This window comes from Lethenteron reissneri, chromosome 38, assembly GCF_015708825.2.
Source record: "Lethenteron reissneri isolate LAM-NWPU_2019-01 chromosome 38, ASM1570882v1, whole genome shotgun sequence".
NCBI lineage: Eukaryota > Metazoa > Chordata > Hyperoartia > Petromyzontiformes > Petromyzontidae > Lethenteron > Lethenteron reissneri.
In genome coordinates, this window is record NC_083816.1 from 8,180,031 (window position 1) to 8,207,604 (window position 27,574).

Consider the following 27,574-nt stretch of genomic DNA (forward strand, 5'->3'; position numbering starts at 1 on the left):
CAAAAGAACATAACTCTGATAATGTACATTGTCCTTGAAGATGGCGCCTTTTGGCGTCATCTGGTCCAACACCATGTGAGACTAGGCTCTAAGGAAAGCTGTCTCGGGTGCGGACCAATCAACTTCAAGGACAGTGCATACATTATCAGAGTTATGTTCTTTTGTTTGTATTACGACTGCGGTCTATGCAAACATGACTCCTGAAAGCTTCAAATCAAAATTTAACCGCCTCTACGGGGAGGGTTTCCACATGACTCCTTGTAAAAAGGTGTCAGTTTTGTTGCCAGATAGAAGGGTAAAAAACACCAATTATCAAGAAGCTTTGCGTTTGCCCGTTCAACAACGAGTTTAAAGGTCACGTGCAGGGGTCAATCTAAACGGGCGGGTGCAGAGGGCGGGGCGGGGCGATGAGAGAAGTGGGCGTCAACCAATGAGATCAGACTCCACCCCCCTCCTCTGCCGACTCCATTCCGCATTACAGGGATCCGGATCCCGTGGCGGCCACTTGGAATCTGGGGATCGCTTCGGCCCCCCCTCCCAGTAGGGCCGTGGGCCGCCGAGAGGAGAGGGCCTTGACCCATCGACCACCACCACCTCCTGCCTCCTGCCTTCTCCTCATGGGGTTGTGCTGAGACGTCAAGCAGCGGCCTCGACGATGGCAGAGGCCACGGTAAATGTCAAACAGTCCATCGTTGTGGGTGGCGGTAAAGTTTCTTTACCGCTACCATCATGATCGTCCGTCGTCGTTGTCGGAATTCGTCAGCTGTGGCTGTGCCACACTGCTGGATGAGGGCCACCCCCCCCCCTCCTCTCCACTCCTCACGGCTGTATTCCATCGCCATCACCGTCTCTCGCCGTCGCTGCGATGTTGTAACATTTACCAATGTCGCCTCTTAGCAACACGCGCGATTTGTTCGGGTTTTTTGTATGTTTAGTAGAGCGGTGGTGCAGCGGTTAGCGCACTGCGCTATGGACGTGGAGACCACGGGTCTATTCCATCTCGGCCGCCGGTTAACGTCTTTGGGCAGAGATATCTCATAATTTCATAGATGGACTCCCCTTCACCAGCCTCGCCCTGACCTAACGTGGTGAAGTATGGTTAAATAACCCCTAAGATCCACGTGGGGGAGGGGATAGGCCCCGGTCATCCAGCAGTGGATTTGCTAAATGTCTATGAGTTATTAAGATGCATTGCTAATGTTTCCCAGAGAAAGCAGGTGACGGTAGTCACGATGGGAATGGGTTGGTGATTGTGCCTGAGACGCAATACCGAACCCCGCCACGTGGCTGCGTGTGTTGTTAAGGAGCATGATGGTTATTATTGGGCGTGTTATTTTTATACTTGTTATAAGTAAATTTCGTGGTTGAACGTAATGCGATAATATACCTCTTAGGGAGATATCCACGTGATTGCGTGTGCTTTTGTTAGACCACGCACGGTGTTTGCGGCAAGGATAACAACCCACATGTTTGTGGAAAGGAATTAAATGCCTCTTGTAGTAAGACAAATACGTGGGCAGCAGAGGGTCGTTGCAGAATCTTAAATTGTTATATTGTACTCTCATCCCACGTCTATGCTCCCCGCCTTCAACCCGCACTCACCACCGTTGGTGAAGTATGGTCAAATATGGTTAAAACCCCCCCACGACCCACCCGCACGGTCTGGGCAAACACTCGTCCTTGGGTGACAAAAGGGGGCTTTACCAGTCGATACAGTAAAGAGACAGGTCAACGCCAAGTTTAGTAATATTTTTTAATGTTTATTGATGAAAGCATTTATTTAACCACGAGAGTCGAGTCTGAACACTTCCAGGAAGGTCATATATCGGGATGTTTGGTCAAGTTAAGATAGAATAATAGAGGTTTTAATTATAATTTACGCCAGTTGGTGCTGGCAATTGGCAGGCCTGAATTTAAGTGGATTAATACTGGTAGGAACGAAGTGGACCAGACCACCAATAGATTAATGTGTCCGTCCGTCCGTCCGTGGGAGGGGTGGTGTTGAGGGTGGTGTTGGAAATGAAAGACTACGAGTCTTTAAATCTCACAGCGTTTCTTGTCAAAACAAACACTTTTAATTAATGTTACACTAGAATACAGTAATTTTTTCTTTAACTCCTCTATACCCGGTCGATATCTCTGTACCGGTACTAAGTATTATTCCTACCAGCCCACCCCGCAGGGTCCTGTTATATGACTGTATATTACATTAAGTATTACAGTAGGGTATACTTTTATAGAGCAAATACACGTGACATGAACTTTCTCTGAAATTTGCTTAATGGGCTTTTGAGCTGAACTACGTGGGACACTTAACCATATTTTAGAGACACGGTGATGCCCAACTTGAAAACATGTGGGACTTTAACATATAGCCAAGAAACACTTTTAAGTGGACTTTTTTTTACATAGTTTCTCAATTTGAGAATTACAAGCTCGGTCAAATATATGTCCGACGTTTTATCAAGCTGGCAGTTGCCCCTCATATGATTAATGAAGGCCTTCATGCCATCAGTATCTTTCAGAGGCCTGTAATGTAACAATCTAGCATCTGCACAAGAGCTGATTTCGTTCCACCATTTCAACAGAGGTCACAATTGGACCTCTTATAATCGGGGTAATGACTAAAAGTTTTCGACTAATCATTATTGTTATGAAACGTTAAACCTCTTTTCCGCTTGTGTTTGGTGAATCACATTATGGTCCTATGTTTATTAATTTCTCCAGGATCACAATGTGAACTACAGTACATTTATGTTGTTACTTTCCCTACTTTTGAGGCCCTGCCATCCTGGTCCACCACCGCTCATATCAGGCCTGGGCCATCTCCATGTCCACTCCGCATTCCTCCTTAGCCTGATTCACCACTCCAAAACCGACTCTTTCTAGGCTTGCCTCTCGTTCTCAGCCCTGCTGAGTCCATACTTATGACATTTTTTCGCACGAGTGACTGTTCCTCTGTTTTTCCTTCCAACGTGCCCTCTCGCCATCCGAGCCGACTTTGAGCTTGCCTGAGATGGGTCGTATTCTTGTCTTCTTCCACGTCTCTTCATTATGCACCCAATCAAGTCTTGTAAACCCTGAGATCCACCTTGTCCCCATTTCCGCGATGTGCAAGTTTGCACTCAAGTATGAATGGTATTGCCATTTTAAAACGTTGTAGCTTGCATATATAAACATCTGGAAATGATGTAAATACTGTGATGAAAATGGGAGAGCATATTTAACTTAAAGATTTCAGTACACAGTATAATTTTAAGTATGTGGCGCTTGAGTTTTTTTTTAAATGTCCTTTAAAATGCCTCTTCATTTGACTGTTGGGTAATAAATATGGATTTTAAATATTGGTACAAGCCGACGTCAATACAATGCTGGGTAGGGAACTTCTCACCTCGTGCCATTCGTGGGGGTAATTTTTGTCATACTTCACCAAGCAAGCCTGTGTGGTTTGATGACGGGAAGCATATAGATTCAAACATAGAAATACAGTACAACAATAGGTAATTGGTGATCTGTTCTGCCACTTGATGCCCATCACATAGCCCTGCAAGCCTATAACACCTGGTACGCAGGGTGGTCACCGTTTTGAGCACTGTCCAGGTGCAACTTATGACATCTGTAGGGATCGGCTGCATTCTGGGTGATTTGGTCACAGGCACATGTCAATATGTACAGCCCTATTTCAAATGACTGGTGCCTGCACACATCACATTGGTCATATGGGCTGTTTGATCAAACATCAAAACACTGGTCAGTGCAGGTTGGTGAAGGGGGAGGCCAGGACCGATTCGAATATTACTCGCCATTGATGTTAGCTGTGGTAGGGAATGAAACTCAGGTGTTTCTGTTCATAGAACTCCACCCGTGTCGTTTATACTGTATGTCTAAATTTGCATACACGTCTAAGTATGATCGGAAGCTTTATTTATCGTGGAGAAATCCGATGAGCTTTGAAGCACTTTTTCACAGATGTTCAGTTGTAGTTGGTCGGAAAGTTATAATAACAAACGATACAAAAAACTAAAGGAGTGCAAGGTATGGGAAAGGTAAGCAAATCACTATAAATGAAATAAATGAATTCGATAAAGTATATAAGTTCAAATTTCATAAGTACACCAAATTCCAATCTTGGGCAAGGCATCAAAACAACAGCAAAAACAGTATCAGACCACATCAAGATAACATGCGTGAATTGTCTCTCGCCAAATGATTTCAAATATAGTAAAACATAAAAAAAATGTTTCGGCCACCTCTGAACTAATTTCCTGCTCACAGGTTGGTGAAGGAGAGCCGCCGACCTGCAAGACGGGCGGCATCGCCCCACGAGACATCATGACCAACTCGCACGCCAAGTCCATCTTGAACGCCATGAACGCACTGCGCAAGAGCAACACACTGTGCGACGTGACGCTCCGCGTTGACGAGATGGATTTCCCTGCTCACCGGATCGTCCTCGCCGCCTGCAGCGACTACTTCTGCGCCATGTTCACCAATGAGGTACCTTGTGAAAATGTGTACAGTGTTAGCTGGGCGCACAGTTTGTGCATCTGCCAGTCATCTCAGTCAGGCAACCTGTGGCATCTGGGGCTGTTCCGTGACCGCCTGCCTTGGACGTTTCACGTGACCTCAAAGGGCACCTAGCCTGGCACAAGTGGTGTGGCGGCGTCACCGCCACTTTGTGGTGAATGACGGTTTTTGTTGTGTGCAGTGCCTTTCGTCAATCCACTACTGGATGAGGGCATCCTCATGGCTCTTCGGTTTGTGGTGGTTGTTTTACCAGCCTGTGCAGAGCTCGTCAACGCGAGTTAGCGTAGGTGGGAACCAGAGATCCTAGAAAATAGTTGAGCAATATTATATATTTTCCTCACTGCCCACTGCCGCCCACCAACTACAGTAAAACCTTGGATTGCGATCATAATTCGTTCCGGAAACGTGTTTGTAATCCAAAGCACTCGTCTATCAGTTGTGATCACGTGATGCTCAGCAGACAAAGCGTATACACGTACTACTCGTGCTGCAAGACCTCGCTCGTTTATCAAATTAATATTAATTTAAAAATGTTGCTCGTCTTGCAAAACACTCGCAGACCAAGTTACTCGCAATCCAAGGTTTTACTGTAATTTTGGCGACCTGCCATGCATGGTGCATGGCCACCATTTCAAGCACTAACCATGCTCAAGCCTACCTAGCTCTTGAGACCTGAAAAGATTTGGCGCATTCTGCATGATTTCGTCAGAGACAGTGCAGTGCAATGTCCATTAAATAAGCTCTTCGAATGATTGTATCAATGCTATTCTGGATTACATTTATATAATTGCAGTTTCTAAGCAAAGAACAAATGTCCTATAATGTGCAGCTACCAGAAACTGACAACTGCTGATAGTATAGCAGATAATAACTCGTACATGTATTGTGTTGAATGAGGTTACAGGAAGGGGGGAAAGTCCACAGTTTGTGCAGTGTGAGGAAAGGAGGAGGAAGGGAAATGTTGTGTTCTGCATCATTTCATTTGAACACTGCACGGATGAAAGGAAATAGTCAATCTGATAGAGCGATTTCTTGACATTGGTGCCTTTATCGAGACATGAATTTCACGGCCATGGTAGTTGTGAGCGATGAAGCGATAACAATAGTTCTAAGAGCAGGGCTGGCGTCAGGGGAGGGCAGGATGCTGGGATGGCCCCCGCACCACCAAATGTCCCTCAAGGCCACAAGTTTATTCTGCTTAGCGGGTTATCACTACTATGGTGACCCACACAACAGCTCTACTGGTAAGGCTATCTGAGTGGAGTTCGTGCTGGGCCTGGTTAAGAGAGATCAAATTCCCCCTGGGCCCCCTCACCTCCTTTCCCGGCAAGCCTGGGACTACCCCTCCACAAGTTGAATGTACCCCCACCCCTTCTTTACCTTACCATCTGCGATTACCTTGTGTGAAAGAGGGGATTGATGTTTACCCCCCTTCCTACATCCTCGGTTCAATTCCCCCAACTTATATAGAGACTGGTCGGGTCTGAGGGCGCCGAGTTTGTCCCTGTCCGGTTTTTGTTGTCATCTAGAGCGTTATGGGCCTATGTTGTTGTTTTATAAAATGCTAATAAATAAAAAAGCGTGATACAATTATATTAATGCCTGTACAAGCAACATCTGAAATGCTGTACATATAAGTTCATCGATATGTGCATTGAAGTTTATTTGAACGAATCCTTTTTTTTACTTGAATATGCTGTGGATTTAGATTATTTGGGGATGTGAATTTGTCAATAAGTGTAAGTGAAGTACTGACAGAGTTCTTAACACGCTGTGCTGTGAACTCTGCGACTTGGTTTCTATTCTGGCCATGGCTAACATTAGTGCTGAGTGATATCTGAACTTGTCTTGGGTCCTTCCTCGTGTTTACCAATTCTCAATGACCGGCACAGTGAAGTATGGACAGCTGTGACCGGCACGGCATGGGGGTAGGCCTTAAGCCACTGGTGAATTGAAAAATGCTGTGAATTTATTATATCCATATAAAAACTTCAGATTCAGTGTGTGATGTGTACATCTATTCTGGCCGACCGTTTAAACACTTGGGAGTTGTGATAAATATGTGCAGATTTTCAAATCCAAAATTGTGCCATGTCCTCTGTATGTTTGTCAGCTGTCGGAGAAGGACAAACCTTGTGTGGACCTGCAAGGGTTGACAGCTGCCACCATGGAAATTCTGCTGGACTTTGTCTACACGGAGACTGTTCACGTGACGGTGGAGAATGTTCAGGAGCTGCTCCCGGCTGCCTGCCTCCTACAGTTAAAGGGTGAATTATTATATTATCAATTTCACTTGGAAATATATACGATTCTCTCAATGTCACTGGTTTTTTCCTGCGTCATTGTCAGCATTGGCCATGATCAATCCACTGCTGGATAAAGGCCTTCCCAAAGTTGCTCCAATCTTTCAGTCCAGCGATGCACCAATCCCCACCCCAGGACCTGCACACCAGCCAATCACATTGGTACATCTCTGAGGTAGAAATAATTTTTATACCTCCGATGAATTTCCTTTCATCGTATCATGATCAATCTACTTCTGGATGAAGGCCTGTCCAAAGTTGGCACCACCTCTCACAATCCTGTGATGTAATAATCTAGATAGCACCTGCATGTGAATGAAATTTATCGCTCCATCTCCTCGGTTGATGTTCAATTAGTCACTTTTTCTCGTTTGACCACATAGTAGTTTTTCTCTCCGTCCTCCCTTTGTTATTTTAACATAAATGTCTCATTCAATACATTATTGGCAAGATGTGTTAATTACCTTGCCTGGTATGCAGGAGGTCTTAAGTTCCATCCCGATCCTAATGCCTGTATATTTGGAGTTTGTATGTTCTCCCCATGGTCGCGTGGGTTTTTCTCTGCTTCCTCCGATTTTTTTTCCCTCCACATTTGGAAACATGCTTTTAGAGTATTTGGCTGCTATAAATTTCCACATAATGAGCCACTTCATTGGGATATAATTTGTGGCCAGGTTGCTTCTGAAAAAGAGCTTTTTATCTCTTCTGGACCTTGCTTGGTAAAATAAAAATGGTTTAGTTTAAGTTAAATTTTCTGAGACACCTTGATTCACGTGAAGTGAAAACTAATTTCTTTAGAACTGCATTTTGTATTATGTTGTCCTTTCCCGCACCTCTGCTTAGCACGGTTGGCTACGTACGTTGCGAAAGAAGTTCTACGTACATACAAGTATTCTATAATCAATAAATACCGATTACATTTTCTCTCGCCCACCACTGTTGCGCTGCACCGCTCGCACATCGTCGCAGGCGTGAAGCAGGCATGCTGCGAGTTCCTGGAGAGCCAGCTGGACCCTTCCAACTGCCTCGGCATCCGTGAGTTTGCCGAGGCTCACAGCTGCATGGATCTGCAGCAGGCGGCCGAGCTCTTCAGCCTCAAGCACTTTCCCGACGTTGTGTACAACGAAGAGTTCCGCCTGCTGCCCCAGCCCGAGGTGCAGAAGCTCATCAAGTGCGACGAGATACAGGTGATGACGACGACAATGATGAATATTTTCCCGGGTCGTGGCGAGCCTGGAGATAGGCCTCAGCAAGGTAAGGTAATTTACCCTTTTTACCGGGTAAAAGGGTAAAGGTGTTGACATGCCAAGGGGTAAGGTAAAGGGTAGGGTAAAGGTAGCTCGGAAGAATTACTCGGAAGGGTTAAGGTAGCTGTGAATTATTACCCGGTAAATACGGTACCTTGTTTACCGCTAAAAGCTCCGTGGCGCAGTCCATGGCCTCCATTTAATAAGTAATATAAAAAACTTTTTTAAAAACATGCTTTTATTAATGTACTAATAATGGCAGAACTCCACGACTCCAGGAAGTGGCCCCGAAGCTTGCCATAACGTAAGGGACCGTGGCCAATTACAGCCAACCTTAGTTGAGTGTGGACAATTAGAACCAAGCCAAAACATAACATAAATAATAATTTCGATTTAAAGCTTTCGTGACTGCAGGGATTCATCTTCTTGGTTCTTTCGGTAAAGTCATGTTGAAGGGAAGTAATTAAATAATAAAAATAAAACAATAAAATAATTTTCACGACCATCACCTTACCCTACATTGCTGGGGTCACAAAAAAGATCTCCAAAATCCTGATTAAACACAAGATCCAGGTCCGATTCAACACAGTACATAAAATCCGTGATCTGGTCCCGTCTGTAAAAGATGTGGTTCCAGACATACAGTACCCTGGCGTCTACAAACTAAGTTGCCTCTGTGGTAGCAGTTACATTGGAGAAACCAAACGACATGTCTCGGACCGCATCCGTGAACATAAGGCAGACCTGAAACACGGTAGGACAAACACCTCAGCCGTGGCAGATCACTGTTACAATTCAGTGGGCTCACATGACATTGACTTCTCCAAGACAGAGGTTCTCTGCAAGCCATCTGGCTATCATGAGAGATTCGTTCATGAGGCGATCCACATATACAAACACAGAGACAATTTCAACCGAGAAGATGGATTCTGGCTTAGCAATCATTGGAAGGACGTAATAAACCATTTCGGATCTTAACTGATTGTGTTCACGTTTACGGTGACTTTCAGACCACGTTCCACTCACTGGCATGGTGCAGTGTGCAGAGTAATGTATGGTGTCGTAATTGTACAGTAAACATATAGCAGTATGATACACATTAGGGTGGGTAGAATAATACATAGTGTTATATTAAAATGGATAAGGCAGCAACTGCAGCAGCAGCAGCAAGTGCAGCAGCAGCAGCAAGTGCAGCAGCAGCAGCAAGTGCAGCAGCAGCAGCAACTGCAGCAGCATCTGCAGCAGCAGCAGAAACTGCAGCAGCAGCAGCAACTGCTGCAGCAGCAGTAACTGCAGCTCCCTTTGATGCTGTTAATCCTGCATAATGCACATGCATATGCAGTACTAATCACATTCCTGCATTTCCCATAAATATGCTAAATTCCTTTTGATATGCAAATTCCTTTGTCAATGCGCCCAGCTTATATATATGCTCCAAGCTCGTGTGCTGTTTCATTCAGACTCTGTCGCCTCGACGGACCTGGTTTTCACCTGAGGACGGCTGCTTGCGTTGTGGCCGAAACGTCGTGAGAATTGTTTTATTATGTTTTATTTTTTATTATTTTATTACTTCCCTTCTACGTGACTTTACCGAAAGAACCAAGAAGATGAATCCCTGCAGTCACGAAAGCTTTAAATCGAAATTTAATTTTCACGACGTTTCGGCCACAACGCAAGCAGCCGTCCTCAGGTGAAAACCAGGTCCGTCGAGGCGACAGAGTCTGAATGAAACAGCACACGAGCTTGGAGCATATATATAAGCTGTCAAGGCGCCCAGCCTTGACAGCAGAGGAAGGTGACCACCTTCCTCAACTCACTAACACTCTGGAACGCGACACAGACTGGACCAGGCAGGCAACGGCCTGCCTGGCCCAGGACGACGACTCGGGACTTGACGACCAATGGTGTCTTCACTCTTCGGAGTCCAAGTACAACAGCCTTGCTCTGCGTTCACACCACGCTTATATCTCGTCTCTGGCGTGGCCGGCTCCGCCCAGGCCACGCCTCCCTTCCCAGGCCACGCCTCCCTTCCCCCACCTCTGGGAAGGTCCGGATCCCTCCACCACGTGACCCCCCAGGCACCCCCTTGGGGCCCCCAGCCCTCGTACGGGCCGACACAGTAGTGACCGTTCTATGTCACTACAGTAGTACCCCAGTAATTACTCTGTAATCGGGTAATATGTATGGGGTAAGGGTAAAAGGTAGGGTAAAGGTAGGCTCGTTGCTTTTTACCTTTTACCTTACCTGCTAAAGCAGGGGTCGGGAACCTTTTTGACTGGGAGAGCCATAAAAGCCAAATATTTCTAAATATATTTCATTAAGAGCCATATAGTATTTTTAACGTATAATAAATTAAATATGTCTTACTTTTAATGCGACTTCTGGTGCTGCATGGTTTTGCTGTTGGCCTTGTAGTCTGGTTCGTACGTGGTGAGGTTGAGCTTCGTGCAGGCGTGACCCGTGAAATTTATCTTCAAAACTAATTTCTGTTTACTTTTAAATGACACAAATATTATTAAGCAATATCACAAGTATTTTAAAATCAGTTCTAAACTGATTTTTTTTATTTTTATTTTTTTCAACTCAAAATTGTCTGGGAGCCATATGCCGTCACCGGAAGAGCCATATATGGCTCGCGAGCCATAGGTTCCCGACCGCTGTGCTAAAGGGTAAAAGGTAGGGTAGAGTGATTGTATTGTGGTAAGGTTAAAGGTAGGGTAAAGGTAGGCTCGTTTTTACCTTTTAACTTTTACCTTACCTTGCCGAGGCCTACCTGGAGCAGATGACTACTCCGTAGCCACAGTTGTAGCGAGAGGTGACTTTTTTATGTGGTGTCCCGGGGTCAAGGAATATTTTACGGGTCGCTCTGGAGCCACCAACTGTGATGTCAGGGTAAAGAGCAGGCGGGTGCTAATAATAATTGGGAAAGACAGGACAGCTTGTTCTCACCATCGCTATGTACACATGCACCCCAAGGAATGAAATGCGTCTGAGAGGACGGACCATAGAGATGTAACGATGAAATCAGTTCATCTGGAGGTGCTAGGCAGATTGTTACATTGCAGGATTGTGTCAGGTTGTGGCGGCTTGCAGATACCTTTATCCAGCAGTGGATTGACCATGGCTGATGATCACGAGATTCATACATTGCGCATCAGCAGCAACATCAAGTTATATGTGAGAGACCTTGCTGTATGTAAAGACATTTAAAGTGTCCTTGTTAGACGTGCGACTGGAATTTCTGTCATCGCAAAGGCCGACTGGCCGATGAATTAATCATTAAAAAAAAATATCCGAGCCATACAATTCCTTGTTTGTCCACTGGATGGAGAACAACGTCAAAGTCAAGTGCCGCCATTTCCACACTTATCCAAGAGCAGTGGTTCTTAACCATTACTGCAGCCATGCGCCCCTTTGGTTCCCAATAGTTAAAAAATGTATAATGTTAATACATACATAGGTTGGATGAAACAAAGTAGTTATACTTTCGTGCTGCATCTCGCACCCCCAGGGGCTGCGTGCATCCCAGGTTAAGAACCACTGTCCTAGAGCCATGTAGTATGTGGTTATTTGGTTGGTGTGGCACATCCTATGAAATTCATCGTTATCTGTTACCTCTCCACTGCTAGATGAAGGCCTCTCCTTAATTTCATCGTTCTTTATTGTCTTGCGATTGCCGAGGTGAATCGCACTCTCACACTTCGGCTGGTCTCATCGCTCCACTGTGGTCATCCTCTTGGGTGCATTGTTCCCTTTTGGGGGGGGCCCCCGTTTTGGCAACGGCAGCCAGGGGGATGATCTCTGTGCATCCTCTCTATCTCAAACTTCAACGGACTGGGTTGTCGTGTGTGTTTGTGCTCGACAGGTGGACTCGGAGGAGCCGGTGTTTGAGGCGGTGATAAACTGGGTGAAGTACGACGAGCCGGTGCGCAGCCGCTTCCTGCCCGAGCTGCTGCAGTATGTGCGCATGCCACTGCTCACGCCTCGCTTCATCACCGACGTCATCGACACCGAGGTGGGGAAACTGCCCCGTCGTTAACAGTGTTTAGTTTGTTGTCCGTCCCCCGCACCTCCGATTTGCACGGTTGGTTGCGTACGGTACATACATGAACCCAATTAAATTTTTGTTGAATTGTATTGGCCGACACAGTATTATTGGCCAGCTTTATGGTTATTCAATCGGAGAATGCTGTATGTGACCACATGGTCCAACTAGGTAATCACGTGGGTAAATGTAATGAAGTACTGTTTGGTTATACCTCCTTTTGCTCCACCTTGTACCATATCCACAGACTCTTTGGTTTCACGTACGATGTGTTGATGAATAAAAAGTGATGATGAAAGGAATTTGGGTGACATTGTGTACTTTAGCCAATGTTAAATTTACCCCTTGAATACGTGACTATGAATTGCGTGATAAAACAGAAAAATGCATTCCAGGACTTTTGACAGCGTGGATATCCATTGCATTTACTTAATGCTTCATTTGACCAAATCAAGCTGAATGCGTCTGATCTCGTCCGATATCGGAAGCCGGACATGGTTGAGCCTGAAAGGTTGATCACCAATGCACGTAAGGCTGTTATAGGCAGCCACTGGGCCGTGCTATGCACCAGCTGGCAGAGGGCAAAGTAAATGTTTCTGTTGTACTTGTATGCCGCCATGTCAATGTCCGACACTTTCACCAACCTGTGCTGACCATCGCGATGCGGTATGGTCAATGAATTGACAAATGGGGCTGTATATGTTCACGTTTACTTCTGCACTTTCTCGTAACTCGTCCACAATTTCACTGCCATTTGTGTTCGTTTCCAGCCGCTCGTTCACAAGAGCCTGGAGTGCAGAGACCTCGTAGACGAAGCAAAGAAGTTCCACTTGCGGCCGGAGATCCGAGCACAGATGCAGGGCCCACGAACAAAGCCCCGGCTGGGTCGGTTGTAAAACAACAACAACAACATCACACAAACACACATTTACCAACAGTTGTTTTTTTTTTACCAACAGTTGGTTGTTAAGTCGGGGTGAGCAGCTGCCAGTATTAAATATGACAATAGGTTTTACCCTTTCTTGCAATAAAACAGGTGTCAGGAATCCTGTCTGCATTAACCACACGTACTTGTGGTGAACATGTAAATAAAAAACATGCTCTGTCCCATATTGTAGCTGTTCACCCCGAGCTGTAAATGCCCTGATGCCCTGAGTGCATTGTCTTTGTGCTGTTCGCCGTTTGGCATTCTCTGGTCTCACACTGAGACTAAAGAAAGTTGTCTCTGGTGTGGACCGATCAGTTTCAAGGACAATGCATATATTATTAGAGCATGTTTTTTGTTTGCATGTTCACCACAAGTACGTGTGGTTAATGCAGACAGGATTCCTTGAATAAGGATTCTGTTTTGTGTTTTAACATCCTGACACCTGTTTTTTTGCCAGAAAGGGTAAAACCTATTGTTATATGGTTGTTAAGTGTTAACAACATGTTTCTGTTGCAAAGTGTGAATGCATTGGAAATGGCATCCGTTTACTTAATAATGATCTTAACTCGGGATGCCTGCTGAATTTGAATAATACTCTGCTGGTAGGTCAGAGGACTAGAGGATCATTTTAGTGGTGCAACTAATTTTTCCAGCGTTGTTGATGACAAAGATGTTTTTTGTCAACGTTTCTCAGTTTATTATGAACTGCAATTTTTTAGAAACATCATTGCATGGCTGGCCTTAACCATGCAACCTATTGAATTCGCAACATATCTGTGATTGGCTGCATAAGGTCAAATGAGTTGTCAATGCAAACAGGAAGCACATATTGAACACGAATATTAATATACAACAGGATTAATATGCTTACTAGGAGAACAGAATTGATGTCTATGAAGGTGCATGTCATGCTCACTTTAGTTCTTCACACATTTACTAATTTAACATGCTAAACTCACTCTTTTTTCATTTCCCACGTGGGCATATTTGTATTCTTAGATATCTTCTTTGTGTTATTGAGCTCCTTAGGGGGCTGACTGTCCAGGCCTGTCGCTCTTAACACAATGGGGCGGTGATTGACTATAATGGCACGGTATTGTGTAACAGTATTGCAAAATTAAAGGGAACTTACTTGTCGTATTCAGTATAGGGTTCTGCACAACTATACAAAAAAAACCTAACAGAATGTACGCCAAGGAAAGTTGCGCCATTTTAACTTAGCTTAAGCCAGCTCCGCCAAGCCCTTGGTTTAGAATCCTGTAGTGGTAAAGCGTGTTTGACATGAGCCCATCCTGGTCAAAGAAATTAGATGGGGGCCCCTATCCAATTTCTTCCCCTCTTCATACCCTGGCACCTCTGGTCAATGGGCCCTGGTGAATTTTCACTGCTTGCACACTAACTTTGCCGCTGTAATCCTGGGACGTTACCTAACATAAAACTGGGGTTTTAACCCTAGTGAGTTTATGGTCTCCGCAAAGTCACTCTTGACTTGCCTACAAATTTTGTCTTCAACAGAATTTGCTCAGTTCCCAGCTCTGATTACTTAATAGGTAGACATGCAATGAGAAAGTTATTCAGCACAACCACATACGTGTGTAATGTTTGGTTGACCTGTTGTAGGATATTCAGCAAATTGCCCGTGATGTTATATTTATGCATTCAGTAATTAGACTAGTGATTACCTGACAGTCGTATGATGGGAAATACATTTTTGTTTGCCTAAAAGCCAGTAACATGAAATAATATTGTTCTTAGCACAGATGTTGATAAACCCCCCCCCCCCCCCCAAAAAGATATATTTAAAAATGTATTTGCTTGATAAAATGCACAATGAGAATGACTCAACTGCTCCTGCACTGTACCATGAAGTGCCAAACTGGAGTTGAAAGGCAATGTTTTTCATGGGTGTGGAGTGCTTGTGGCATTGATCTTGGCTCTTGATAACTTTTAACGCAACTGTTTTTCTTTATTTAAATATTTCTCAAACAAAAACATCTTGAACAGACACAGGCTGCTTTTCCATGGTAGTGCTGAGAGTTTAGTTGGCATCGAGCCCATGGAGACGAGCCGCGTGTTTTGGCACATTGTGTAAGTGCGGCTGTGGCTGACACACGCATACGTTTGGCTGACTAAAGGAGAGCTGAGATTGCGTTGACATTCCTTCATGCTGGGCACAATAAGACTGAGAGTCATCGGTTTTATTTGTTTTTTTTTAATGTTCGTGACACTTGCATGACCAAATCATCAAGAATGTGCCCAATCTTGTCAGATATTTGAAGCTAAGCAGGTAGGAGCCTGCATAGATGGTTGGCCACCATGCACACGTTTGTCATTCGGCTGTGGGGCCACATGGTGAGCTATAGAGGGCAGCGAAATCCATTATTATTTTTCTGTAAAAAACAAATGACAATTTGAAATCTGGTCAAATAACCCCGTAAACTGAATAATTATGACATAATTAGATGCATGTCACATGCGATTATAAGTATCAAATGATACTTGATAATGCATTTAATCTTTATGTGCCTGATGGGACAATTTTGTTGCACAGATCTTATAGAGGGGAATGAAAAGTGATGTTTAGCTTATTTAAAAACGGTTGTTTTGTACACAGCTGAATATTTTATATCTATCTTTTTGGTTCCTTCGGTAAAGTCACGTAGAAGGGAAATAATAAAATAATAAAAATAAAACATAATAAAATAATTCTCACGACGTTTCGGCCACAACGCAAGCAGCCGTCCTCAGGTGAAAAACAGGTCTGTCGAGAAGACACTGTCTTTTCGACAGACGGCTGCTTGCGTTGTGGCCGTCTTCTCGACAGATATGTTTTTCACCTGAAGACGGCTGCTTGCGTTGTGGCCGAAACATCGTGAAAATTATTTTATAATGTTTTATTTTTATTATTTTATTATTTCCCTTCTACGTGACTTTACCGAAAGAACCAAGAAGATAAATCCCTGCAGTCACGAAAGCTTTAAATCGAAATTTTATATCTAATTAATCCTTACAATGTCAACAACAATAATAACAGACGCCATCGTTCCAGACGTTTTGGTGTTTACTAACACAGAGTGCTTCCGATGCCTGGTCTCGCAGGGGCTAACGAGGTGCTGCTTGTGATCGGGGGCTTTGGGAGCCAGCAGTCTCCCATTGACGTGGTGGAAAAATACGACCCTAAATCGCAAGACTGGAGTCTTCTGCCCGTGAGTGCTCCTTGTCAGGTCTGGTGCACGTACGTGTACAGCCCTTTTCGTTAATCCACTGCTGGATGAGGGCCTTCCCACAACGTTCGGGTCACGGGGATTTTTTCAATGTATTTTCACTCATTCTGCAGTGCTAATACAAATGAACTAACCGTTTAAACCAATTCGCTGCTAAACTAGAATCACAATATGAGAATAGGGTTTCCCCTTTTTTCTGGCAACCAAAAAAATGTGTTAAGATTTTAAAACACCAAACTGAAATCTTTTACAAGGAATCATGTCTGCAAACAAAAAGAACATACTCTGATAATATATGCATTGTCTTTGAAACTGATTGGTCCACACCAGAGACAGCTTTCTTTCGACCAGAGGCGTCCTCTGGTCTAACACCGTTTGTATGATGATTCATTGACATAACGCACCATGACCTGATGATTTATCCAAAAGCACAGCTTCCACTGTGCTGCAAACTCCTGCTTCCCAAGGGCCTAAATTGGCCCTTCACAATGGTAAGGCAACGCACTGCTTATGCCTGCTTACTTTGCTCGAGCTAATCCCCCTCTGCTGCCTGCCCTCAGAGCATCACGCGCAAGCGGCGCTACGTGGCGACGGTGTCCCTGAACGAGCGCGTGTACGTGATGGGCGGATATGATGGGCGCTCGCGCCTCAGCTCAGTGGAGTGCCTGGACTACGGGGCGGATGAGGACGGCGTCTGGTACTCTGTGGCGCCGATGAACGTGCGCCGCGGCCTGGCCGGGGCGACGACTCTCGGAGGTACGGGGGGGCCAATGAGACGCGTTGCAATGAGACAAAATGCAGAGAAGTTCCTTCCACCGTTCATCCTCGTGTGCTGTCCGCACAAGTGCTGTTAAGGCCGTCATGCGTCCAACCGTGATTTCTGAACGTGTTAAGTTGCCTGGCCGGCACCACGACTCTTGGGTCACTGCAGTAGGTACTCATTCAAAGTTTAGTTGACACAGAAGAGGGCCTGTACAGGTTCGGACACCGCTCAACCTCTGATGTATTCATGACATGTGTTGAGCTCGCACGATGGGCATTGTGTATAAGTGATTGTAAAAAAAAGGTTTACTTTGTAAATGGCTACCTCCAGAGAATGGAGGGAAGAAAAAGGGACAAATGAATGCAATCATTACCAAGAATTGTCGCGAGCAACTTGTTTACCGAGAGCAACTATGACGACTTATTACTGCGATGGTAAAGACCAGGGGACGGCACCCTGCGGCTCCTGAGCCGCTTGCGGCTCTTTTAAGTACCACTTTGTGATGTTATTCACATGCATTGCGGCTCTTGAAATATTGACTTTATTACCGAATAAAAAAAAAGGCTGCTCTTGCTATTTTGGTTTCCGACCCACTGGTATAGACTTACTGAAGTCTCCTTAGCCAATGAAAACAGAGTTTGTCTGAAAACAATGTGTTTTGAACTTTTCTGGGTTTTTACAGAGCACACAACCATTGGTAGTCATGGGACCCTCTGTGATTGGGAGCAGCGATCAGATTTCCAAATTTGGGCAAACGAAGTGCTTCACAATGGACGATGTTGTAGAAGCCATTTCCGATACCGATTATTGGCAGTCCATGCCCTGGAATTGTTGTGGCATGTCCGTGGTCATTGAGGTGGGGTGGCTAGCACCACGTCCAGAGACCTTTGTTTATCTTTGCGCTGATGAGTACAGCATTAATGAGTGCTTCGTTAATGCTGAGTTGACCGATTAAGAGTCCCAGGATATGTTCGGACACCACTGACGTATTCATTACCGGTAATCAGACCCAGGTTGCTGGCTGGAGGGAGCACTTTCACAACTCACTGTACCACCACTCTCCATTAGATGTGCACGGAAAGACACTTGTTGTCACATCACTTGGGTTTGATAAATGTATTTTGCTTCTGCAATCTTAATTCTTTTGGCTTTGGTTCTAGCTAAGATATAGACACATTAACTCACCCTTGCACATAATTGCGCAGTGATCATTGTCAAATTTCAAACCAAACTGATCTATTGCAGAGTGACCTTTAAGAAATAAATTAAGAGCCATTTATTTGTTGCTGTGCAAAAAGGAATGACAACCTGGCCAGCACTGCTGTCGAGACTATCGCGCTTATCAACATATTTGCTCGTTATCCGATTGTATTAACATGGGACTATGCCTGTGGAGCGCTAATTTGCCTTTACAGCTCTTTGTACCCCTGGTTTCCATTGGGAAAAACCTGGAGGGCTTGTGATGGTAAAATAATAATAATATTTTTCGATTTAAAGCTTTCGTGACTGCAGGGATTCATCTTCTTGGTTCTTTCGGTAAAGTCACGTAGAAGAGAAGTAATGAAATAAAAAAAATAAAACATAATAATATAATATAATAAAATAATTGTATGGTGTTTTATTTTTATTATTTTATTATTTCCCTTCTACGTGACTACTGAAAGAACCAAGAAGATAATAATAATAGTTGTAAAACCTCCGGTGGATTTCCAAAACCATGCCAAATGAGGATCTGGAGCCAGCGTGTAGTCTTCCATATATTATTGTTTGGCAATTTAAAGTAGGCATTTTGACAATTTGGTGGAAATAATGTGACGTATGTTGATGTGTAGGTGTAACATTTTAGCAAAAAGAGTTTTATCATTAAGAATCTTCTGTGTAACTTTAAAAAAGGATAGCGGTGTTTTAGAGGCTTTTTCATGTTTGGGCCTTTTTCTCTTTTCAAAATAAAGGCAGTCCTATATAATGATATGGCCAAGGATGATTACTGTCATTGCCTTTGGAATCAAGCAAACTTCATTTAAACAAGTCATGAAAATGCTTTGAAAATGTAACGCTCCCCAACATACGTTTTGTCCTCAGACGTATTTACAAAACGATAGCCCTATGAGATATGCTGGCAAAATTCAGTTTTGCATATTTGCAAATAGGTTTGCATCTCCAAAAATATTTGTTTTCATACAAAAAAAATCCCTTAGATTTGGTGCCTTTTTTTCAGGTGAGTCCCTAATAACAACGCAACAAAAGCTTAATTCATTTTGGATCATCTTGAAGAGAGTTACAACACCCCCCCCGCCCCCCATTACGAACGGAGGGATGGCCGGACGGACAGCTATAATGCATCAAACGCTCTCAACCTTGGTTGGAAAGCATTTCTAAATGTTTTCCCCCCCCATGCGTGTTCGTCTTGTGCGACTGCGGGCAGACATGATATACGTGGCAGGCGGGTTCGACGGCAGCCGGCGGCACACAAGCATGGAACGGTACGACCCCAACATCGACCAGTGGAGCATGCTGGGAGACATGGCCACGGCACGTGAGGGCGCCGGCTTGGTTGTCGCCAACGGCGTCATCTTCTGCGTAGGTCGGTGTTGAGTCGGGAAGGCGTAGTGACCACAAAAGCAGCCTTCGTTGCAATTATCATCCTTCTGTCTCCACTTTGAATTCAATCTCTTGATTACTTGAGGCATCCCTCACTTACGAGGCCTTTAAAAAAAGGTGCCTTTCGCTTCGAATTTCTTGCCGCGCTACAATGAAATGTACCAAAGGCTTACTTATACCTGCACTGTTTAAGTCCCTCATGATGGTAAGTTTTCCATATGGAACGTGGCTATTGCTTATGAGCTGGATGTTGTAGAATATTACGGTTTGTGTATTAGGCACATAATGAATTATTGTTGTTTGTGATACGAATTGTCATGACTTAAGGTTACACGTTGAATAAAACAAGCTGTAATTTTTGTTTTACTAATTTGTACTGTCTTGTTGGTATTGTCTTATCTTGTCTCATTTGGTCTGTCAGTCTTTCCATTGTCTGCAGGATTATATTGATGTATAATTTCCAAATGTGAAACATGATTATTTTACGCAAATTCAATTCACATATCCTGCACGTGATACAAAATTTTAATATGACTTTACGTGCATATTGCTTACGTGTGTTAATGCACATGTACAGCCCTTGTCAATCTACTGCTGGATGAGGAGCTCCCAATGCTGTGTGGGATGTGACTTCGTTGACCATACTTCACCATTCATTATATAGGTTTTTGGGTCAGATTGCGTTATTTATAAATGTGTCGTAACCCTCCACCACCCGACACGGCCAAACAGTAAAAAATGTGTCCGTTTTTCAAAGGACAAAATAATTCGCATTTTTAGCCTTTGAAAAACGTGACACATTTTTTACTGTTTGGCCGTGTCGGGTGGTGGAGGGTTACGACACATTTATAAATAACGCGATCTGACCCAAAAACCTATATTATGAATAATATTGGTCGCGAAAGCCTACGTGTTAAACATACTTCACCATGCTGGTCGGTGGTTTGGTGAAGGCGTGGGGCATAGATGTGGGACGTTTGTACAGTATAGCAATGGATTTTGCTGCAATGCCCTCTGCTGTCTACGACGTAGCCCCGCAGCCTACAACACCTGATTTATGCTTGGTAGTCACCCTTCAAAGTGCTATCCAGGCTCAATCTTTCTTAGTTTCTGAGATCTGAATAAATCGGGCAGATTCTGGATGATATGGTCAGAGGGTATTTATCTACAATTTCCGTAACTCATATAAATGATTCCTCCACACTCGATGCAGTTCAAGTGTCACAATCGTGCGACTCCATTTTAATGGATGGATCGTTACCTTCCTCTTGTTTACATAATTTATTTCGCAATAAGGCTTTACACATTTACATCTGGCATAAGCTTCCAACAGCCCGCTAATGTGGAATGCGGGGTGTGTGTGTGTGTGTGTGCATGCACGATGCAACAGGAGGGTACGACGGCATCAACATCCTCAACTCGGTGGAGAGATTCGACCCGCACACAGGCCACTGGTCGCACGTCTCCCCCATGTCCACGAAGCGCTCGGGTGAGCACGCAACACAGTGGGAGCGATGCCAGCGCCGCTTTCCCATGACACTCGCACGTGGGGTGCGACGTACGGCGAGGTCGCGATGACAAAAATTCACTCTATAAATAAAGCACAGTGGTTATTGGCCGCGTAGCTGGATTCAACAATGGTGTTTAAAACATTGTGGCGAATGCAGGGGCATCTCGTTTCCTCTTTGGGTAGGACGTGTGCAGGGTTGGTGGGGGGTAGGTTACCGGGGCAGGTATGGAGTGGGGTCTCCGCATGTTCAGGTGAGCGATTTGTGGTGAGGTCACAATGAGTATTATTCAACTGTGTAAATCCAGAGTGAATATGGGTCATGAGAGCTGGACTCTAACTTAGAAGTTCAAAATAAGTTGCTGTTTGAGCACTGATTTTCCGAGATAGATGCTAGGAATTTCACGGCAAGACAGGAAATTATGAGTAAGTCCAGAAGAGAACGTAACATGGCTGGTTAGTGTTCTAGTTATAATTAGGTGAAACACATTTTCTATGGATAGAGCATGTGTGCAAGATGGTGGAGAGTCGGTTATTGAGTTAGGCAGTGGAGTTGTCTCCATGAGTGTGGGGTGACCGGGAGGAAGACCTAAGATGAGGTGATGGGGGTATTATTAGATTACATCTTGGAGGTCACTGTGCAGCACTGCGGGATCTGGCAGAAGGTAGAAAGTTTTGGCAAGATGTTTTGGCATCAACAGCTTTGACGAAATCAATGTCAGAATTCCCACGACACGGTAAGATGTTAACAGGAAATGGCCACCAAAATAAGAATTAGAGTAAGTGACGAGTTGTCTTTCAATGTCGCTTTGTATTCAGTTTGTCCACCAAAAAAATATCCAATTTTAAATATGTAGGATCTGGGACTGAACTCAAACAATTGATGTAAATTGATGCAATATGGTTTCCTAAGTGGCCTCGTAACCAAGATGGAATTTCGATTTAAAGCTTTCGTGACTGCAGGGATTCATCTTCTTGGTTCTTTCGGTAAAGTCGTGAGAATTATTTTATTATGTTTTATTTTTATTATTTTATTACTTCCCTTCTACGTGACTTGACCGAAAGAACCAAGAAGACAAGATGGAATTCTTAAGGTTGATGCAACCCAAACACCAAACAAGAGTTATGACAGTCATTAATGAGAGAAACAACATACATTAATAGAACATGTGCTACCAGAGGACTCTAGGGATGTGAAGGCATTGATGTTGCATTGAAATGCATATGCATGACATCACTAAAGTGCCAAAGTGTCATACGTGACCATAACTGCCAAAGTCTATTGTTAATGAAGCTTCAAATCACATTGCACTGCCTAGTAACACATCCTATGTGTAGCTATGAGATTAAAGATACTAGTTTTTTTAGGTTATGTGTGTTCCTTGAACACTTCCCAAGCACGGTCTGTCCTCAATAACATGGCCAGATAGTGTTTCCTGAGGATATTATTTGCGTATAACGGGGAGTTTGGGGGGGGATCCCTAAAATTAGATTTTCTATTTTAAATAAAATAATAAAAATAGAGTTGCATTACCATGTTAATCGGAAAAAAATATAAAATATCACTCCTGAAATGTAAAAATCTCCAAAGGTTCAAAGTAATACTCGTTATGTGGTGTCTCCACACCGAGCATAAGTGTCCTGCTCTTGGCAGTCAGGGTTTAGTACTGTATGTTGCAGTAAGTACTGTAGCATAGGATTTGTTTGGGACTTTAGTGTGGTGTTTTTTCTAACCAAAAATATATTTATAATAATATAAAAATCGATAGAAACAACATGACCAGTTCTAGATGGGCTAAATTTGATCTTAGCAGAATTAATGTGGTTTTGTTCATAAAACGGATATACCCGGGCACCCCACCCCTAAAATTAACCCACATCGATTTCGCCATTTATGGAACAGCTCGTCACATTTCGCTCCTGATTTAACCATTGCTTTTTTATTTTTACAAAAGCTACGCGAATGACACCCACCCTCCCCCCCCCGCCTGGCGGTGTGCGACGACGCAGGCGCTGGCGTGGCACTGCTGAACGACCACGTGTACGTGGTGGGGGGGTTTGACGGCGCCGCGCACCTCGCCTCCGTCGAGTCGTACAACATCCGCACGGACACGTGGAGCAGCATCACGAGCATGACCACGCCGCGCTGCTACGTGGGCGCTGCCGTGCTGCGCGGACGCCTTTACGCCATCGCCGGGTGATGACGCGCACGCGCGCTGCTTACGGCACGAACCTTTTTGCGTTTTTGGAAATTGCTTCACTACAGCGCGCTGTGAAGAAAGTATTATCCGTGTAAGAATTGTGCAAACTTTGACCGGTGGATGCTGCCGTGCTGAAATTGTTAGCGCGTATCCAGAGGTCCCCGAATCGATCTCGCGGCACGACCGTTGAAAACAATGCGCAGTGTAAATGGGTACAGGGCACTGAGTCGATCGGCATGTCCGCGTGTGGTGGCGCAAAGAGTGGGGTATGCCCACTTCTTTGTAAAATGTCTGCCCAGCCCATTGTGGAAGAGTAGGCCGAAAAATACCTTCTTGAGGAGGGCTCTTGACACACTCCCCCCCCCCCTCCGCTAGTGGTTGTCCTTCCGCCAGCTTTGGCAAGAGCAAGTAACCTTTTATTTTGACCGGTCACTAGAGTGGTTAGTGCACTGTGCCCTCAACCTGGCGACCTCAGCTTGGCCATGGTTGACCTAAGTGGGGAGTGATATCTGAACTAGTTCTGTCTGTACCCACCCCCACCCTGCCTCCTCATCAACCTACACTGACCAGTTTAGTGAAGTATGGTCACATAATCCCTATGACTCACATGGCTGAGGAATACCCTCATCCAGCATTGGATTGAGATGTATATGTAATGTAACAAAAAATACCCCCAAATAAAAATACAAGTAACTCTCCCTATGGAACTTTGGTCACAGGTATTTGTTTCAAAATATTGTAGGAAATTAATCACAATGGGCTCTTCCAAATATTTACGATATAAATTTGTGTGCCCTACATCAATGACCATTTCAAATTGCGTTTCCATAAAAAAAAAGATCTACATGAATTTGTATGCATTGGTATTTTTTATTTGTAAACCCAGACGTTGCTGACACCTCTTTCCACTTTTCACGGCAGTTACGATGGAAACTCGCTGCTAAGCAGCATCGAGTGCTACGACCCCATCATCGACACCTGGGAGGTGGTGTCCTCCATGGGGACCCAGCGTTGTGACGCTGGCGTCTGTGTCCTGCGTGAGAAATAGCCGTTGCGCGTGTATGTGTGTGTGCGTGCGTGCGTGTGTGTGCGTGGGGGGGCTGGTGCATATCACATTTCAACAGGGTTCCTGACGCAGCAGTGTTCGCAAGACTAATAGGAATATCACAGCGATGCTGCCAACCATGTACAAGTCAGCGTTTAAACGATCCGATGTGCGTCAATCCAAATTTGGGGGGGGGGGGGGACACACGGCGTAGCGCGAGCACGTTCGCCGTTTGTGTTGCAGAAGGGGTCACGGTTCGAATCCAGCAGGTCCCCCTGATTAAAAGTACGGGTGTATCAACCGTAGAAATACTTGCCGTTTTCACAGTTTACGTTAAAGATCCCCATATCGTTGATTGTAAGAGTAGGCCCATTGTATTATATAAATCGCAGTTATTGGCGTCTACTGCGAAAACTTGGCAGGGCCCTCCTGAGAAAGAATTGAGACTGGGTGACGTTTTACTGTGTAAATGAGCGGAATAATATAAAGTAATTACATTTTTTCTTATCAGTGTTGTCTTAACAGCCCTATTGTTACCATACTGTAAGATGAGTTGCAAAGCTAATCATTTCACTGTCACTGGACGGATACGTTGCCAAGTCTTTGAAGGTAGTCTCAAGTATGTTTAGCCAAGCAAGTGCAATATCAGGACTAAGTAAAATGGAGAGGTAGCCTGAAATAACAGACTTTTATAAACCACACACTTGCGTGCTTTAAAGTTTAACCACGTTTGAAGAAGTGTGTTTCAGTGCTGCAAATGGAGATGCATTGTGCAGGGTTTTTTTGCCCCCATTTATAAGCTGTAGTTTAGCGAACTGGTGTATGAATTTACTTATTGAACGTGTTGATTTTATTTTAAAGACACAAGCCACCTGTGTTGTGTAAATAAAAGCCACTGTGGCGGGGAAAACATGGCTGTGAACGTGTAAATAAAGGTAAATAACAAGTGGCCTTTGTTTCTGTTTTATGCGTGGAGAGATTGGTAAGAGGTGTGTAACAGTCGCAGTAGGGGACAGGGCACATTGCAAGAACAGTCTGTTCTATTACGCGGTAGTTGCGCTCCTGAAGAACACCATGTTATGGAAAAATCGCGTTATAATATATTATATAAAACGGGGTAAAGCAGTCGGCGATAACACGTCCGTTGCATATGCAGGCTGACCAAAGACTGAGGTGCCTTGTGATGCTGCTCAAAGGCAGCCGTACAACCGATTATGCCTACTCGCGCGACGTTAGATTTTCATTCAGTCGCGTTATATACAGTTTGCATCTGCGATATATAAAAAAATCCCTAATACATTGTGTTATATTCAATTTGTGTTCTGAAAACACTGGACATTGGAGAACAGACTTTCCAATGCATTGTTGCGTGGCAGAGGATCACCTCGGATAAAATAAAACAATAGCCATTGTAATTTTGAGATGTTGATAGAAGGTTCTCTGAAATTCAGGGGCATTTAAGTGCTTGATAAATGAAAGTCCTTACTCTCATCGTGCATTGTGTATCACGTGGTCTCACCGCACTGCATGTGTCATGTACACAGTCCTGTTTTGGACTTCCCAAGTTTGTGCACATTATTTGACAGCAGCAGGGCAAATGACACAAAAGGAATGCATAACGGTGTTATCCCTTATTCGGAATTATCGGTGCTGTACAGTCATTGCCTCTTGCCCCGTTCCCAGTTTTCACATTTCTCTTGCATGGTTAGGTATGATGATGCCTGAAATTACAAAATGGTGTGTGTGCGGTTTTGTTTTTAATATTAAAACTTAGTATCCATCCAAACCTATTGATGCGCGTTGGCTTTCCCTGGTGGACCTGTGGCTCAGCTCCTTCCCCATCCAGAACCTTATTCGAGTATCATGATGAGGCTGTAGTTCCTCAGCAGACGGGACGCCCCGTCTCCTGCGCAACGCTTTTGGATAAATGACAGGTTACGCCACTAAACTCGAGACCACCAATAGAGCCGACCACTGTTTAATCATTGTGTGTTTTAAAATGGTCTTTACCCAGGATACAGATTGGTTAGTGGAACAACAGAGCACTCTTCAAAGAGTTTTGTTTTAAAATCGTGCTCAGGATCCCTTCCAACAACACGCCATCATTTTGGGGTAAATAATGTTCATGTTGTCTAACCCCATTCTACCGCTATTGGTGTTAAGTCATGATACGAAGTTATCATTTTGGATTCCTTGCAACAGTGCTTCCCTTTATGTTAATGTCCCACGAAAGCAGGTACCAAGAGAGCTACTTCTTTTAAGTGACCTCTTAGCTGAAACCGTGTTCTTTGTCAAAATATTTATCATTCTCAGAGCAGCAAATTGAGCCAGACCAAGTTCAACACCAAATGAAACGCGATATTTATTTGCAGTCATCGGTGACTGGCCAAGGGCCCAGCGAACTGCACTTGAGAATCCAGGTTTAATTGCGGGCGGCTGCCAGAATTCAAACTCGGGGAGGTTCTTAAGCCATTTGGCGACCTCCCTGCTTGGGGTCATTGTCACCAGCAGCAACTTGAGTGAAGCTGGACCACTGGATGAAAACACGAACAGTGAGTGCCTGTGTGTCCTATCTAGACCAACAACACGGCAACCGTGACCTCATCTCAAGACTCAACAGAAACCGGTGGACAATTATTTTGTTGAGCGAGGCAGTCGGTCATGCAGAGGGAAGAAAGTAGCCCGAACCATTAGCAAGAAATCGACAGCATTGGATGGCAGGGCGAAGTTTAGTTGCAGATTTGTACCTACCAGCATGAAGGTGAATGGATAATTGATCGTAAGGGAAACTCAAACGTATGATTGTTTTACCAGGTAAAGCCCACTGCGCTATTTAGCTACTTTTCAGAAGCCACCTACCTGGTTGTTAGAAATGATGGCTCCACGAAATGTGGCTTATTACGTGGAAATGTGTTGTCGCAGCAAATACTCTAAACGAAACATTCCAGCCTTCCACCAACCCAGCGATTAGCCGAATTGTCGCAATTGTAAGGGTACGATCCCATTAAAGAATCGTTGCTCGTTTTGCCTTCTGCAAATTGCGTATTTCTTTTAACATGCAATTTGCATCCGTTGTCAATCGGTTGTCGTACAATGCGTGCATTGTGAGTGTGAGTTTCCAAGATAATCAATGAACCGATGCATTCGTGCACGGCTCGTACCACGCAACGATGCATTTGACCC

General features: G+C 44.4%; 1 protein-coding gene across 2 annotated transcripts; it reads left to right on the forward strand.

The window, feature by feature from the left end:
• The first annotated feature begins 455 nt into the window (after nt 1-455).
• KLHL12 (kelch like family member 12) lies at nt 456-25,338 on the forward strand. Of its 2 annotated transcripts, none has more exons than XM_061566902.1 (12): nt 456-670; nt 4,276-4,497; nt 6,632-6,794; nt 7,800-8,017; nt 11,943-12,092; nt 12,893-13,007; nt 16,150-16,256; nt 16,835-17,030; nt 19,463-19,621; nt 21,029-21,127; nt 23,156-23,342; nt 24,268-25,338. In XM_061566902.1, the coding sequence occupies exons 1-12, from the start codon at nt 656-658 to the stop codon at nt 24,392-24,394; spliced, it is 1,758 nt and encodes a 585-aa protein (XP_061422886.1). In that variant the 5' UTR covers nt 456-655; the 3' UTR covers nt 24,395-25,338. The 2 variants fall into 2 exon arrangements, with proteins under 2 accessions (XP_061422886.1, XP_061422887.1); XM_061566903.1 differs by having other exon boundaries at nt 6,641-6,794.
• Nucleotides 25,339-27,574: the final 2,236 nt, after the last annotated feature.